General features: G+C 47.8%; 1 protein-coding gene and 2 long non-coding RNA genes across 8 annotated transcripts in view; 1 reads left to right on the top strand and 2 right to left on the bottom strand.

Moving 5' to 3' along the window:
• FLAI-K (saoe class I histocompatibility antigen, A alpha chain-like) overlaps positions 1–15,627 on the bottom strand; it is a 184,168-nt gene that overhangs the window by 109,942 nt on the left and 58,599 nt on the right. For 2 of the 6 annotated variants that reach the window (XM_045056986.1, XM_045056987.1), the window contains exons 1-5: positions 4,082–4,243; positions 3,531–3,800; positions 3,057–3,332; positions 2,180–2,455; positions 1,955–2,062 (exon numbers count right to left, since the gene is read on the bottom strand). The exons of 2 other annotated variants lie outside the window; for them this stretch is intronic. In XM_045056986.1, coding sequence (XP_044912921.1) covers positions 1,955–2,062; positions 2,180–2,455; positions 3,057–3,332; positions 3,531–3,800; positions 4,082–4,154 — 1,003 coding nt within the window. In that variant the 5' untranslated portion in view covers positions 4,155–4,243. 6 annotated transcript variants of the gene reach the window in all.
• Positions 4,374–5,135, top strand: LOC123385333. Its single transcript, XR_006597655.1, has 2 exons — positions 4,374–4,512; positions 5,037–5,135. It is a non-coding gene; the product is annotated as an uncharacterized LOC123385333 (long non-coding RNA).
• LOC109499537 lies at positions 9,879–14,406 on the bottom strand. Its single transcript, XR_002156844.3, has 3 exons — positions 14,019–14,406; positions 11,663–12,203; positions 9,879–10,997 (listed from the first exon to the last, which is right to left on the bottom strand). It is a non-coding gene; the product is annotated as an uncharacterized LOC109499537 (long non-coding RNA).

The raw sequence follows: 15,627 nt of genomic DNA, 5'->3' as shown, positions 1-15,627 counted from the left end.
TCCCTGCACAGCACAGCATATAGTTACAGTCCTATCTTCAGAATCACTGTATGTAGGCTCCATGGGGCCCTTTCTCCAACCAAATAGAAATCTACATTAGACCCTTCTTTATACATCCACGAACTTGGATGGGAGCAAGAACCAGCATCACTAAGGGCACGGAGAGGGGGCAGAGAGACAGGGAGGTAGAAAGTAAACTAAGTTGAAGAAGGATGAGAAACTCCCAGTTTCCTCTCAACCTCCAGAATCTAAAGAATAATCCAGAAGACAGCTCTAGAGGGAGGAGATGGATCAATCTGAAAATTCACCTCTCCAAACCCCAGAGACTTCTGTGTGCAGGGGCCACCAAGGCCTGTGAGAATGAGAGTCCAAAGAACTCCTGGTGCTGCAGCCACCGGGGTCACCCGGGGAGAATGAGACAGGAACTTGGACACAAGAGCAGAACAGGTCTGATGCTCCACAGAAACAAGGGGGAAAAAACCACCCAAAAGAGGGGGCTGAGGTCACGACCCAGGATGGAGCCTGGGCTGACCCAGTCACAGGAAGCTCTTGCTTCACAAGGTCCTGGTGACAGATGATGTCCATGTCCCTGTAGTCATGGTCCTGGTGAGACAAGGTTCCACAGAAGGGACAAGGACAAGGAGCAGAGACATGACCCAGCTGAGGAGGGAGCTTGACACACCAAGGATGCACTGAGCACCGACTGGACACAGGCCCCGTCTACACTCAGCTCCTCCAGCCCTCTCCTGTCCCCACCTGCAACAGACACAGCACAAGAAATATGCGGGTTCTGGGAGGTTCTCAGTGCTTTCATTTATTTTCTCTTGCAATTTTACAAATTTTCTCATTTATTAACTCATCATCCCCACATACCCAGAATTACAAAACACAAATTCATATCTGGATTCTCATTTTCAGTAGGGGAAGTAAGGTGTCAGTATTCAGGCCAACATGAAGTAAAGACAGGAATGGAGACAGAACACGAATCAGTATGGGAGGGGTCATGGTGGGCATGGGGGCCACTCTCCTGCATCCTCACGATATGCTAATAGGAACACAGACACACCTGACACCATCTGAAGAAAGTCAGGGGACCTTGATGTCACCAAGTGGGAGTGTGAACAGATCCTGCATCGCTCAGTCCACCACAAGCAGTGGGTCTCACACTGTGACAAAAAATCATCATGAACACATTTAGGTCAGTCACATAAGTGCCACAAACTCAACAGCCCCCATGCATGCTCAAAGTGTCCCTAGTGCCACCACTCCTCCCCACTTCACCCTCCAGAGTCTTACCTTTAGGAGCCATTACAGACGAATCAGAGCCCTGAGTACTGTCATCGCCTTGGGTAGAACAAACAGGACACGATCAGAGCCACGGGAGATGAGACTAAAAGAGCAGCTATGGGCAGGGGGGCGGGGGTGAGCTCCCCATGGGGTCCTGTCTACACTATCCCAGGGTTTCAGGGATCACCCCCTCCATACTTACGTGCAGCGTGAGAATAGCGTGGTCCCTTTCCTCCTGTGGAAGAAAATAGCATGTTAGAGACCTGGGACAGGTGGGCCATGTGATCCTAGAGCAACCTCCTAGTCCTGGTCCACAATGACATTTCCAGAGTTCTGACTGAACACCCAGGACAGGATTGGGATACATGAAGAAAGAGGTGTGGGGTCACAAGACCACCTGACTTTCTGGAGGTCTGACCTCAGCAGGGACCTTCCTCTCTGTCCTGTCACTGCTGGGAATCAGGTCCCCGTCACCAGAATTACCAAGTGAAAATCTGTTCTTCATTTTCACAAGTGCTTTGCTACAGAGGGATTGTTAGTAACGGCTCCAGAGTGGGCACGTCCATGTGTGTGGATGGAACTTCCCAGGAACTGGGCAGGACAATGTGCTACCTAGGAAACCCCCCAGCGGGACAAGAGAACTCACATCCCCCCACTCTGTTCCTACCTGAGAACTTCTTCCTCCAGATCACAGCTCCAACCACCACAATGACCACAAGGACAGCCACACCAGCAATGATGCCCAGGATGGGGATGGAGGGCTGAGAGGATGGCTCTGGAAAGGGAAGGAAGGTGAGGGGCCCAGACCTCTGGCTTCAGTTTTGACTTTGTGAAATTCTCCAGAAGGGCCCTGCTTTCTCTGACACGGGGGTCTACCCCAAACCCTCCTTACCCCATCTCAAGGTGATGGGCTCGCGCAGCCCCTCGTGCTGCACATGGCACGTGTATCTCTGCTCCTCTCCAGAAGACACCACCACAGCTGCCCACTTCTGGAAGGTCCCATCTCCCGCAGGCCTGGTCTCCACAAGCTCTGCGTCCTGGGTGTGGTCCTGCCCATCACGCTGCCAGGTCAGGGTGATCTCCGCAGGGTAGAAGCCCAGAGCCCAGCACCTCAGGGTCACCTCACGGTCAGAGATGGGGTGGCGGGTCACGCGTGTGTTGGGAGATTCTGAGGAAGAAGAAACAGAGAATCCACACTGTGGTTTAGCTTTATGGGCCACTGAAACTGCATCCACCTGACCATCCTGAGGTGGACGGGACCACTGGTCTGGATGGAAGAAGCACAAAACCCAGACCCCAGTCTAGCCTTTGGGATCTCCTGATGCTTGTTAAGTTCTGGAATCAGGGAGAGAGCCCGGGTGGGAGGCTGCAGATCTAAAGTGGGGAACACACTATAGTTCTGACTGTGGTGGAGGGTGAATGATTCAGAAAACCCGGAGTCAGATCTCCAAAGATGTTCTCAGGGAGATCAAGGCCTTGAGAGGGAAGGGCAGAGTTCACAAGGTGGCTGCCAGGGTCAAAGGGAACTGCTGATGGGTTATTTCTGGGATGATCTCAACAGGCATCCCAGGGAGAGACTGGATACCTGCCTGTGTTTTAGAGAAAAGCACCCTCAAGGTGAGTCAGCCTCTAGTAGGCAGATGAACTCCGAGGCGGATCTCCCTCTTCCCACCCGTGGGAGGAGTCATGACACTGAGTCCATTTTCCCTTCCTCGTGGGCAGCCAGCCCCAGTGGAGGGGAGATCGAGGAGGCCCCGCGGTCCCAGTACCTGCGCGCAGCAGCGTCTCCTTCCCCATGTCCAGGTATTTGGCGAGCCACTCCACGCACGTGCCCTCCAGGTAGTTCCTCTCCTGCTCCGCCACACCGGCCTCCTCCCACTTGCGGCGTGTGATCTGCGCCGCGGTGTCCGCCGCGGTCCAGGAGCGCAGGTCCTCGTTCAGGGCGATGTAATCCTTGCCGTCATAGGAGTCCTGACTGTACCCGCGGAGGAAGCGCCGGTCTGGGCCCACGTCACAGCCATACATTGTCTGGATGTTGTGCGATCCTGTCCCCGCCCCCAGAGCAGCAGCGATTAAGGTGAAACCGAAAGTAAACCCGCCTAAAACCTCCCTCGGGCTCTTCCAGGGTGGTGGGACGGGGGTCACGCGGCCTCAGGGCAGCGCTCTGACCCGGAGACTCGGGGCGACCCCGGCCCGTCCGTGGGGATGCGGGTCGTGACCTGGACCCCGCCCGTGTCGCTCACCGGACTCGCTCTGGTTGTAGTAGCGGAGCATCGTGTTCAGGTCCACTCGGAAAATCTGTGCGTTGTTCTTCTCGTTCCGCGTGTTCCGGTCCCAATACTCCGGCCCCACCTGCTCCACCCACGGCGCCCGCGGCTCCATCCTCGGATTCGGGGCGTCGCTGTCGAACCGCACGAACTGCGTGTCGTCCACGTAGCCCACGGCGATGAAGCGGGGCTCCCCGAGGCCGGGCCGGGACACCGCGGTGTAGAAATACCTCAGGGAGTGGGAGCCTGCGGGCGCGGAGGGGCTGAGACCCCGCCCGACCCTCCTCCCCGCGCGGGGCCCGGGTCCCAGGGGGAGGGGGACGGGAGGGCAGGGCGAGGGGGACCCGAGTTGGGGAGAGCAGGGCGGAGTCCGGGAGGGACGGGGGAGGGGAGCCCGGGGCGAGGCCCGGGTGGAGGTCTGGGTCCGGGCGGTGGACAGTCGGCTTCCCCGGGGGTTCCGCGTCCCCGCCGGGCGGTCTTCTCGCTCCTGCCCCTCAGAGTCCCTTTCCTCCCGACCCCGCACTCACCCGCCCAGGTCTGGGGCGCGGCCAGGGCCCCCAACAGCAGCAGGAGCACAGTTCGGGACATCAGGAACCGCATCCTCGGGGTCTGGGGAGAAATGTGAGTCTCAGGAGGCGGGTGCGGAAACTTGATACCCCGGAACCGCGGTGCCGCTGATTGGCTTCTTCGGAAATCGGACACTAATAATAAGAGTGTGAACCGAGGCCGCGTCATCAGTATCCAGGCAGAAGGACCTGACACAGGTTGTGACAGGGAGAAGTGAAACCAGGGCAGATGGGGACTCCCCAACACTGGGCTTCCCCGCCCCCGACGCCGCCCTGGGGCCAGAGTCCCTGAGAGGCGGGCCTGGGGACCTGGGACTTGGCCTGGACGCCTCACCTACTGCACAGAGCGCTCTTTGTCCCACTGTGTCCCTGAGCCGTGGACCAGGAGCTGTGTGAGTCACTGATTCTCCAGCATTTTGTTCTCAGGATATCTCTACAGTCTTACAAATTAGTGAGGATCCCAGGGATAATTGTGTGTCTGTGGATTATAGCGATCCATATTTACCATAGTAGGAATAAAACCGGTTCAAGTATTTATTAATTCATTTACAATCATATGAAAACAGAAATATTGTTTGTATGGAAAGTGACAATGTTCCAAATAAAAGGGGCAGTGAGAAGGGTGGTTTTCTTTCATTGCAAGTCTCTTTCTTCTGTCTCCTTAGAAGACCACTGGATGTTCAGATTTGCTTCTGCATCTATTGTGTTGTTTTGTTCGAAGTATATGAAAAAATTTATGTCCTTGACCAAATATAGGAAAATAGTATGTGTTATAACCTTTTCAGATAATTATGGATATTCATTTTTGATACTATATTAAATCTACACAATGTGTAGTTTCTCTGAGGTTATTTGCAAACTGGGACCTGAAACAGTATCATTGAGTGTGTCTTTCTCTGTTACATTAACTCCATAGGCCCATCTGCACATGGAATGGATCTTGTCCTAATGCATAATTGTTTTTAAGTAACGTGTTGTGTGTTGTTTCACTAAGTAATATAGATGTTCCACCATTGATTAGAGTGTAATCAAATTATCAAAAGTCATTTGTTTTGGGGCACCTGGTTGGCTCAGTTGGTTAAGCATCTGGCTTGGGCTCAGGTCAAGATCTCACGGTCCATGAGTTCAAGCCCCGCGTGGGACTCCGTGTTAACAGCTCGGAGCCTGGAGCCTGCTTAGGATTCTGTGTCTCCCTGTCTCTCTGCCCTACCCCTGCTTGCACTCTGTCTCTCTCTTTCTCTCAAAAATGAATAAACGTTAAAAAAATTAAAGAAAATCATTTGTTTTAATATTACCACAAATTCCAACAGACAGGGTGGTCAGTACTGAGAAGCTGTCAAGCTTCTGGGTGGGTCACAGGTTAAATGGGATGGGCTCATGGGTGATGGGTTCTAAAGAGGGCACTTGTGATGAGCACTGGGTGTTGTATGTAAGCGATGAATCACGCAATTCTACTCTTGAAACTAATATTAAACTGTATGTTAACTAACTGGAATTTAAATAAAAACTTGATATAAACAAAGAAATGGTAAAAAGCAGTGATTGCTCAGTAACCAGCACAGGGAGATGTTTGGTGTTTTGTGGGTCGTACAGCGCCTTGTTTTTGTCTCTAATTAGATGAAGTAATGTCATGGTTTCCGAGTGTCCTTGTGTGCTGTTTATGTTCCGTGAGATGACTGGCTCATGTCCCACAGGAATAATATGGCCCAGTGGTGGCATCAGTCAGCTTCTGACCACACTGAGGCCCAGCTGTCACTGTCAGACCAGTTCCCGATGTGGGGGCTGCTGTTTCTTCTGTCTTCAGTTGCATATTTTAAAATACGTACAACCCAGCGGGGCGCCTGGGTGGCGCAGTCGGTTGAGCGTCTGACTTCAGCCAGGTCATGATCTCGCGGTCTGTGAGTTCGAGCGCCGCGTCAGGCTCTGGGCTGATGGCTCAGAGCCTGGAGCCTGTTTCCGATTCTGTGTCTCCCTCTCTCTCTGCCCCTCCCCCGTTCATAATCTGTCTCTCTCTGTCCCAAAAATAAATAAACGTTGAAAAAAAATTAATAAAATACGTACAACCCATCAATAATAAAGACTCAGTGTTTTGGGAGCCTGGGTGGCTCAGTCAGTTAAGGGTCTGACTCCTGATCTCATGGTTTGTGAGATGGAGGCCTGTGTCAGGCTCTGTGCTGACAGAGTGGAGCCTGCTTGAGATTCTCTCTCTTGATCTCTCTGTCTCTATCTCTGTCTCTGCCCCTCCCTGCTGCTCATAGTCACTCTGTCTCTCTCTGTCTTAAAATAAATAAACTTTAAAAAAAAATCTGGACGGACTTTTAAATCCTTAAATATTCCCATATACATTGGCCCTGTTAGGGTTCTTAAATATGTTTATTTCTTCTTGTATCACACCCTGAGGAGAAGCTTTCTCTCAGCTTACGGATTGTGCAACTTTTTCACACTAAAACTACTCCCAGAATTAGGGTAGGTCTTAGGTTTAATATTTCATAAGCAGGAATATTGTTCATGGTCGTTCCAGACCCTAGTTCCAATACTTATCCCTTTGTCATGGAGTACCTCATTCCTGTCTCCTAACATGTTTGCCAGATTTGGTTACTGTTCTCTGTATCTCCTCGGAGGCCGATTTGCTCAGAAAAATCCGAAGCAAAGGAGGGAATGGAAGAGTAATTATCCTTAGAGGAATAAAGGAATCATGTAGCAGGGAATAAGAGGGACTTAGTGGGATTCAAGTGGAAGGTGTACTTCCAGAAATCTCCCACTCTGGCACATTATCACTCTCCCCTCCACACACACACCCATGGGCCCACATCCCCCTACTCTCCACACAGAGGCGAGATCTTTGTGAAGTCTGCTCAGCGTAGCATGGCATTGGCCCAGCTCCTGGTGGAACAGAACTTCCCAGCCATTGCCATCTATTGTGGGACGCCCTGGGAGAAGAGGGGAGTGAGAGATAGAAACATGACTTGTGTCTTGGGAAGAAATGAGACCCGTGAGATAAAGGACTGTGAACATTTTTATGATTGTCTTTCTGACAAAGGCTTTCTTGGTCACAGTAGTAAAGGTCTTCAATAACGAATTCTTGTGGCCAGCAACCTATGTGGCCAAGGCATGGACATTAAGCAGGTGAACTCTGCCATCAACTACCACCGGCCTGGTGATTCCAACACCTACCTGTAAGCTGCACACCTACACAGACCTCCCAGTGTCCTCTCCCAGCCCCTGATTTCCTATGTCTTCATACATTACACCCTCGTCCCTCCTTTTAGGTGTCTTCCTACTTTGGGGTCTTCCAGTGCTACCCTCTGTCTCCTTCCAGGAGGCCTGAGCAGGCCAGTTCCCCCAAGGGCTTGGCCATCACATTTGTGTCAAGTGAAAAGATCCTCAGTGAGGTGCAGGGTCACACTGAGGGCAGTAGCAGTGAGCGGCCTGATGAGCTGCACATTGTCTCCTCCAGTGAGCAATGATCCCATGAAATTGGTTCCTCCAACTCTTCAGAGTCTCCTTGTTCCTTAGAGACTTTGTCTTGAACCATATAGTCCAGAGAATGGTGCCTGATGCCTAATGGGTGCCTGACAAGTTTATGCCTCCCAACCTTGATGCCATGTTGGGATATTTTCTTCATTTCTATGTCCGGTCCCTTTCCTCTCTCATTCAATTAATTTTTTTTTGCACCTCAGTCTCTCCTCTGTCCCCACACACCACACGAACACCTGCATGAATAGAGGTTTGTGCTTCTGCCAGTCTCACTTAGCCTTCCCATGCCTTATTGTAACTGCACGTTTTCTCTGCAGTTGCAGCCATGGGAGAGGACGCACCATTTCACAGAGCCTGATGCAGGTCTCACACCCAGGAACCAGGAGATCATACATGACCTGAGATGAAATCAAGAGTCGGATGCCCAACCAACTTACCTACCAAGGCACCCCTACAGTTATACTTCCTAATTAATTTCTTTAAAAAAATATTTTAACTTTGAATATAGCTGAAAGACACGATTACGTTAGTTTCAGGGGTACAACACAGTGACTCAAATTCTGTATACATTTTCTTTTTTTTGACAGAGACACAGCCAGAGCAAGTAAGGGAGGCAGAGAGGGAGAGAGAGAGAGAGAGAGAGGGAATAAGAGAATCTCAAGCAGGCTGATTCCTGCAGGGCTGGATCCCATGACCCTGGGACTATGAGCGGAGAACCCACTGCCACCCAGGGGCCCTTCACCCTCTGTCTACACCATGCTGTGCTCACCAGAGTGTAGCTGCCACCTGTCACCAGACAGTGATGTTACAGTATCACTCATGATATCCCCTGTGCTGTGCCTTTTAATCCTAAGACCTGTTCCTTCCATACCTGGAGCCTGTGTCTCCCAGTCCCCTCACCCACTGTGCCCATCCTCCCAACCTCCTTCCCTCTGGCAGTCATCAGTGAGTTCTTTGTATTTATAGGTGTGATTCTGCTGTTTGCTTGTCTATTTATTCATTTGTCTTGTATTGTAAGTTCCACATAGGAGTGAGATCATGTGGTACTTGTCTTTCTCAGTCTGATTTCTTTCACGTAGCAGACACACTGCCCTGTTTGTCCATCCATGTTGTCACAAGTGGCACTATCTCATCCTTTTTGTGGCTGCATAATATCCTATCATGTGTGTTTGTATATGTGTGTATATACCACACATCTTCCTTACCCATTTGTCTATGGGTGGACACAGGTTGTATCAGTGGGACTTTTACAAGAACCTCAAACGCTGAACATCATGTGGGATGAGGGCGCCCCCTGGTGTCCACAACCCTGTCCAGGTGCTGGAGCTTAAGGAGACCTAGGGAGGGCCTGGCTGAGGAGGAGAAAGGCAGCTGGGGTTCTTTCCTTAGTCCTATGGCCGCACGTGGGGTGGAAGGTAAGGGGACATCCCCCACTGCTCTGCTCTCAGGTGGATTCTGACTGAGAAGCCTGAGTGGGGTCTGGACTGTAAGTCTGGTAGACATGTCTGAGCAGAATCCTGGGCATCAGTGGGGAGAGGAAAAAGGTTCTGAGCAGCCCTGGAGTCCACAGGGGTCAGGCTCAGGGGTGAGGCAGGATTGCAGGGAGGAGAGCTCAGGGCCAGTGTCATTGCTGAGGTGTCTGTGTCCCTGTGCACCTGGTCCTCCAGCCCCGTGATGGTGATACAGGGAAAACTGAAAAGTAGAAACACTTCCTTGGACTCCTATTTCTAAATGATTCAAAACTAAGTGAAACAAAAATCATTTCTGATGTGGAAATAGCATCTAAATGTCTATACAATGCTTCATCGTGTGGACATGTACACTCACAGTTTAAGTTGACCCCGCATCACGCTCTGGGCTAACAGCAGTGAGTTGGCTTGGGATTCTCTGTCTATCCCTCCCTTTCCCTCTCTCTCTGCCCTTCCCCTATTTGTGTACTCTCTCTCTGTATCTCAATAAAAATAAATAAACCTTAAAAATAAAAAAATTGGTGTTTTCACTTTTGGGGGGTAAACACCCAAGAGTGCAATTATTGGATTATATGACGAGTCACTATGCTGTAACCTGAAAGGAATGGAACAGTGGGCGTAAACTACACTCAAATAATAAGAAAAAAAAGAGAATTAGAAATATTAGAGAACCCTTTGGAAAGGAAGACACGAAATGTCACACACCTATTATGGTAATAAATAAACACAAAGAAAATGAGAGTGTGGAATATGTAGAGAGACAGGTCCTAGAGGTGTGGTGATGAGAGGATTACAAAGCAGGGAACTAAGACTCTCCAGGAGCCAAAGCCTCAGTCCCCTGGCTCAAGCCACTTTTATTTTTGCAAATTGTTGACAACAGCAAGCACATATAACATAGTATTTGGCATCTTGACAGGTCATGTACCTGCAGTGTTTTCCATACTGGGTCATGAGTACATCTGGCACCAGATAAAACATTCTTATCCGCAGGGTGGCGCCCGGATGATGTCCTTCTGGAGAGAACCATAACTCCCAGTGGCTTTCTGTCCTGGGAATGAAACTTCTTTCAGTTTCTTGCTGCTCTGTCCCTTTCTTTCAGGACATTCTTATGGTGCCTCCAGCCTGTTCTCTAGCATCTCCCCCTTTCTGTCTGTATACGATGGACTGTAGGAGGACATTGCATATCCCGAACTGTTGGTTGATACATTGACAGCCTCCTTGTCTCTGGCACCAGACTGTACATGCAATGATAAATACACCGCATATTAATATAAACAGAATAGCAGTAGAAAAGCTAAAAATCTTAACATGCTCTATAGAGTTTAATATTCCTCATCCCTCTGATATACTTTCTAAGATCTTAGAGCCAGATAACATGTCCAGATTTCTTTTGAAAGTCTCATATATCTGTGCTTGCAGATGTTGAATGTCCATAGACATGTCAGATTGTCCGAGCAAGTGTCTCTAACATCATTCCATGGAAATTTAGTGTTATTAAATGGTAATGGGGTTACACATATTGATGTAGTGTTCCAATCACATTGTAATGATACTTGTCTTTGTAGGCTCAGTAACTGATCTCCCAGCAGCATCACACAGCCTGTTGTAGGCCTGCAATCTCACTGGACTGTCTACTGTCAATATCCTGCTGTGTCTTCCAATGTTGGTGCGATTTCTCATGCCATTGTTGTAAAAATTGTACTGTCTGCACAGATTGGTGCAATGAGACAGCCGCAGTAGCTGCGGCCACAGTCACAGCAATAATGCCTATGAGAGCTGCAACAAGCATTCCAGCAAACCGGTCAGGATCGGGATCGATGAGGAACTCGCCTAGAGTGTGGTCCATCAGATACATTTCTGAACAATGTTGCCATGGTCAAGACACCTGAACCGGCAGCCACAGGCCAGGTTGTGCTCTAAATAAATACAAGCTTTCGGGTGACAGAGTAAAGGGTATAGAATTGTTAAGACAACATATATATGTATAAAGAGCAGTTAACACAGATTATAAGGGCACCAGAATCAATCCTAACTCTCTGTCCTTTTAATAGTATGCATGGCAAACGGACACAAGCCCGTATGTACCAGGTACTATTGACCGTGAAAGATAAAGTAGAAATGTTGCTGGAGCTGTTTTTATACTATGTGCCCTTCCAGGTATGGAAAGGGTAGGGGGCAGCAGTTAATTTCCATATATGCTTTTGTAAGGGTCCTGGTTGTAAATGAGGACTGGACGCAGAAAATCCCCCACTGTGCCAAACAATTGAGCCATTAGGAGTGGTGACAATAGTATGATTATGAACACACCATTGTAGATTTTGTAATGAATTTTTAAGGCGAACTGAGCCCATAGGGTTCCAATCAATGATGCTTCCATAGGAAGTATTTAAAGGAACTCACCCTATGTCCCCTCTACATGCTTCCTAAGTCACCCATTCGTCCCATTCTGACAATGTACAAGTAGCACAAGACGGAAACACCGGAGGAGTGTCATTAATTGTAAGATTGGAGCCAATCAGAGAATGGGCTGATAGTACGAACATATGTTTGTGCTGGATCCCATTTTTAATAATAGATAGCCATGCTTGAGACTTACTTTTGAGGCAGTGTTTCCCATAATGAAAACATATTTGAGGATCTTCAATCCCTATAGTATAATCATCCATAACAGTACCTTCTTCGTTTGGCCTACGTGGTCCTCCACTGTCAAATGGCCCAGGGGTCCATTCAGTGTCATTGGTATACACTGGCACAGGGGAGTCATACCAATTGAGTCATATCCTGACTGAGAGGTGGATGAGGGGTATAATCCCAGAAAGTATAGTTATCAGCCCTTCTTGTGATGGTTATAACTGTGAGCATCACAAAGAAAAGGTGAGCAGGAGTTTGTGGGCTGCAAGTCTGCATCAATATTTTTTCAGCATCATGTGTCAACCTTTTAACTTGTCCCCGGGGAGGAGGTTGAGCAGTCCTAGTGTGCCTCGGAAGAGGGTGTGGTCATTGGGCACAATTCTCAGTTTCTGGATGGAAATTCTGTGAAACTCTTTGACTAGTGGAGTCATGGTGAACTGAGGTTGCTTGGATCGGCTCATGCTTGGGTTTTAAGCCATGACTGGGTAACCACTGGTAACCTTGATCTGTGAAGACATAAGCATACCGTTTGCCCCACACAACAACCTCTCCCTTTTCCCAGTGTCCCTTCTCATCCTTCCAGTATACCAGGTGATAAACAGGGATGGCATTTTGCTTGTGCCAGTGTACCTCAGCAGCAGGACATGTATGGGGTCCTTGTGTGTCCAAGAAGTTTAAAGTATATAAGGTACAATGTAATTCGTCCCGTGGTATCGGTCTAAGTCCTTCTTCTTTTTCCCCTTTTGGTTTAATTAATATATTTTTAAGTACCTGATGAGTGCGTTCTATGATCCCTTGACCTTGAGGGTTATAGGGAATGCCAGTAAGAGGAGTAATTTGTTGGGCTGCAAAGAAGCGGGCTACCTTATGAGATACATATGCAGGGCCATTATCAGTTTTAATGCATTGTGGGATACCTAGAATTGCAAAGGTTTCAAGAAAATGAGCAATAACGTGCATAGCCTTTTCTCTGGTACATTCCGTGGCCCAGATCTATCTGGAGAAAGTATCCACAGTAACACGCACGTAAGAGAGCTTACCAAAAGCTGGAATATGGGTAACATCAGATTGCCAAAGTTCATTTGCCTGTCGTCCACGAGGATTCACTCCAGAGGTGTATGGAGCCACAGTGAGGGGCCCACAAGAACGACGGGCACTAACAGTGTCTTTTGACTGAGCATGTGTTACAGCGTGTCTATGGGCAAGTCCTCGGGCATTACTATGGTGAATCATATGCTCCTGTTATGTCTTCTGTAAGGTACCTTGTAATAAATCATCAGCAATGGAATTTCCTAAGGCTAACGGTCCAGGAAGGTTAGAATGACTGTGAATATCAGTGATATGTAAAAGGTGTTGTCTATGGAGTATTAATTCTTGTAAATGCAAAAACAGACGATGTAATTCATTTCATGGAACAATATGTACGGTTTCAATATTTAGGACCGTGAGCCACACATATTGTGAATCTGTCACAACATTGAGGGAGGCAGGTACAAGATGCGACAATTCTATAACGGCTGCTAATTCAGCCTTTTGGGTAGATGTATAGGGTGTCTGTCAGACCTTAGAAATAGGACCATGTATAGAAGCTCTACCATGACCATTTCCATCTGTAAAATATATGTCAGCATCAGCTAAAGGCTGGTTTCAAATTCTCTTTGGCCAAATCCATGATGTAGCCTTGAGAAATGACAAATTTTGGTTCTTTGGATAGTGACTGTCTAACTTCCCTACGTAATTGGACAAGGCTATTTGCCTTTGTATATTATTTTGGGAAGCCATATCAATTTGTTGATATGATAAAGGAATAATTATAGAGGAAGGATCACCACCATAAAGCACATGTAGTTGCGTTCAGCCTCTACAAATTATATTCCCCATTTTATTCAGATATATGGTAAGAATTTTAGTGTCCTTTTTTGGTAAAAACAGCCATTCGATGATTCCCCCATCCTGCCGTAAGACCGCAGTTGGAGAACATGGAGTAGGGAAAATCAGTAATTGAAGAGGAACATTAAGTCGAATCCAAGTGAGCTGACAATTCTAAATATGATTTTTAATCAATTGTAGTTCAGCCTCTGCCTCTTTTGTGAGGACTCTAGGGCTGTTAAGTTTGGGATCAAGGGCTAATGTTCCGAAAAGATGAGATAAGCTAGAAGTTGGGATTCCCAAAGCAGGTCGCAACCATTTTAATCTTCAAGTAACTTCTGGAAATCATTTAAAGTTTTTAAATTATCTCAGCATATTTGTACTTTTTGAGGAAGGATGGTTGCTTTGTGAATTTTTGCACCAAGATAAAGGAAGGGATCTTGGGTTTGTACCTTATCCTCTGCTATTATTAGGCCGTATTTGGGCAACAATAATCTAGCAGCTTGATAAAGATCTTCTACCTGTGTAGGCATTTCTGCAGCAAAAAGAATATCATCCATGTAATGATAATCAACACCTGTGGAAACCAAATTCATAATTGTTAAAGCGGCGGATTAGCAAAATGCTGACACATAGTAGGGCTATTTAGCATACCTTGTGGAAGCACTTTCCATTGATAGCGTTGCACAGAAATCATATGATTGTATGAAGGTACAGAAAAAGCAAATTTTTCTCTCTCATCTGGCTATAGTAGAATTGTGAAAAAACAATCTTTCAAATCTACTATAATTAATGACCAGTTCTGAGGAACCATAGTAGCGGATGGGAGTTCAGGTTGCAAAGGTCCCATAGGTTATATAACCTTGTTTACCTTCCTTAAGTCCGTTAACATTCTCCATTTCCCAGATCTTTTTTTATCACAACCACCGGAGAATTCCATGGACTAGTGGACATTTCTATATGACCGGCATCCTTGCACTAATTGCTCTAAAGCCTCTAATTTCTTTTTTGGAAGGGGCCACTGTTCCACCCACACCAGGACAGTTGTTAACCATTTTGATGGTAAGACATAACATTGTTCAGGAACAGTGGCCCTTACACTAAATTTGAATTCTGTACAGGATATCCCAGTTCCATAGAAGGAGGCTGCATTTCAGCAGCGTTTGGCTTCATATGCCCATTTTCGTGTTGTTCGAGCCCTTTTACTGGATTATAATTCATTTTGGACATCATATTGGTTGCAGCAGGGGAAACATAAGGAATATTAATATATGCTCCCCATTGACTTCATAGGTCTCTTCCCCACAGATTAGTAGTGAAAGGGCGGACCTACGCCGGCCAACTCCATCTTGTTCTGTGTCCTCCACCTGAGTGACTATGTCCCCTACATGCCCCCTTTCCGGGAAAATCGCAGAAACCTCAGACCATGCCTCCACCCCTTGAGTAACCTCCCACTCACCCTTTCATACTTCCTGATCAAAACATGCCGGGGCGACCTGCATAACAGGACTCTGACCCTTCCCCAGCCAATCAGCTGAGGCCACAGCCATTACCTCACCAACTGCCCCTAGACCCCAATAAAACCTTTGTGCTTTTGAAACTCACTCTCCCTCCCCCCCCACCCCCATCTCACTGCTGCGTCAGTCCAGGTAGGGGATTGAGCTCAAGCTAGCTCCAATAAAGGCTCTTTTGCTTTTGCATGGGACTCGCCTCCCTGGTGGTCTTTGGGGATCACGAATTTTGGGCATAACAATACCCACCTGCTGATGGACAGAGAACCAAAGAAAGACAAGTCAAAGTAGTTGACTGAGTGCAAATGTTCTGGATTGAACCCTGGTTCCACTACCTTCTTATCCTCCCTGAGTCTCCCTCTCCCTGTGTGTACAAAGGGATCCCCTAGGGGGTGCCTCATGGGTTTGCTTTGATGATTAACTTTGACCCCTGTGTACATCACATGGAGATAGTGCCTGAGATGTATTCCACTACTTATACTTATCGTTATCATATTGATTGTAGCACTTAGATATAGTTCCATTCTTTGTTTTTATAAGCCACAATTCA

This window comes from Felis catus, chromosome B2, assembly GCF_018350175.1.
Source record: "Felis catus isolate Fca126 chromosome B2, F.catus_Fca126_mat1.0, whole genome shotgun sequence".
NCBI lineage: Eukaryota > Metazoa > Chordata > Mammalia > Carnivora > Felidae > Felis > Felis catus.
This window is presented reverse-complemented; position numbering and strand designations above follow the sequence as displayed.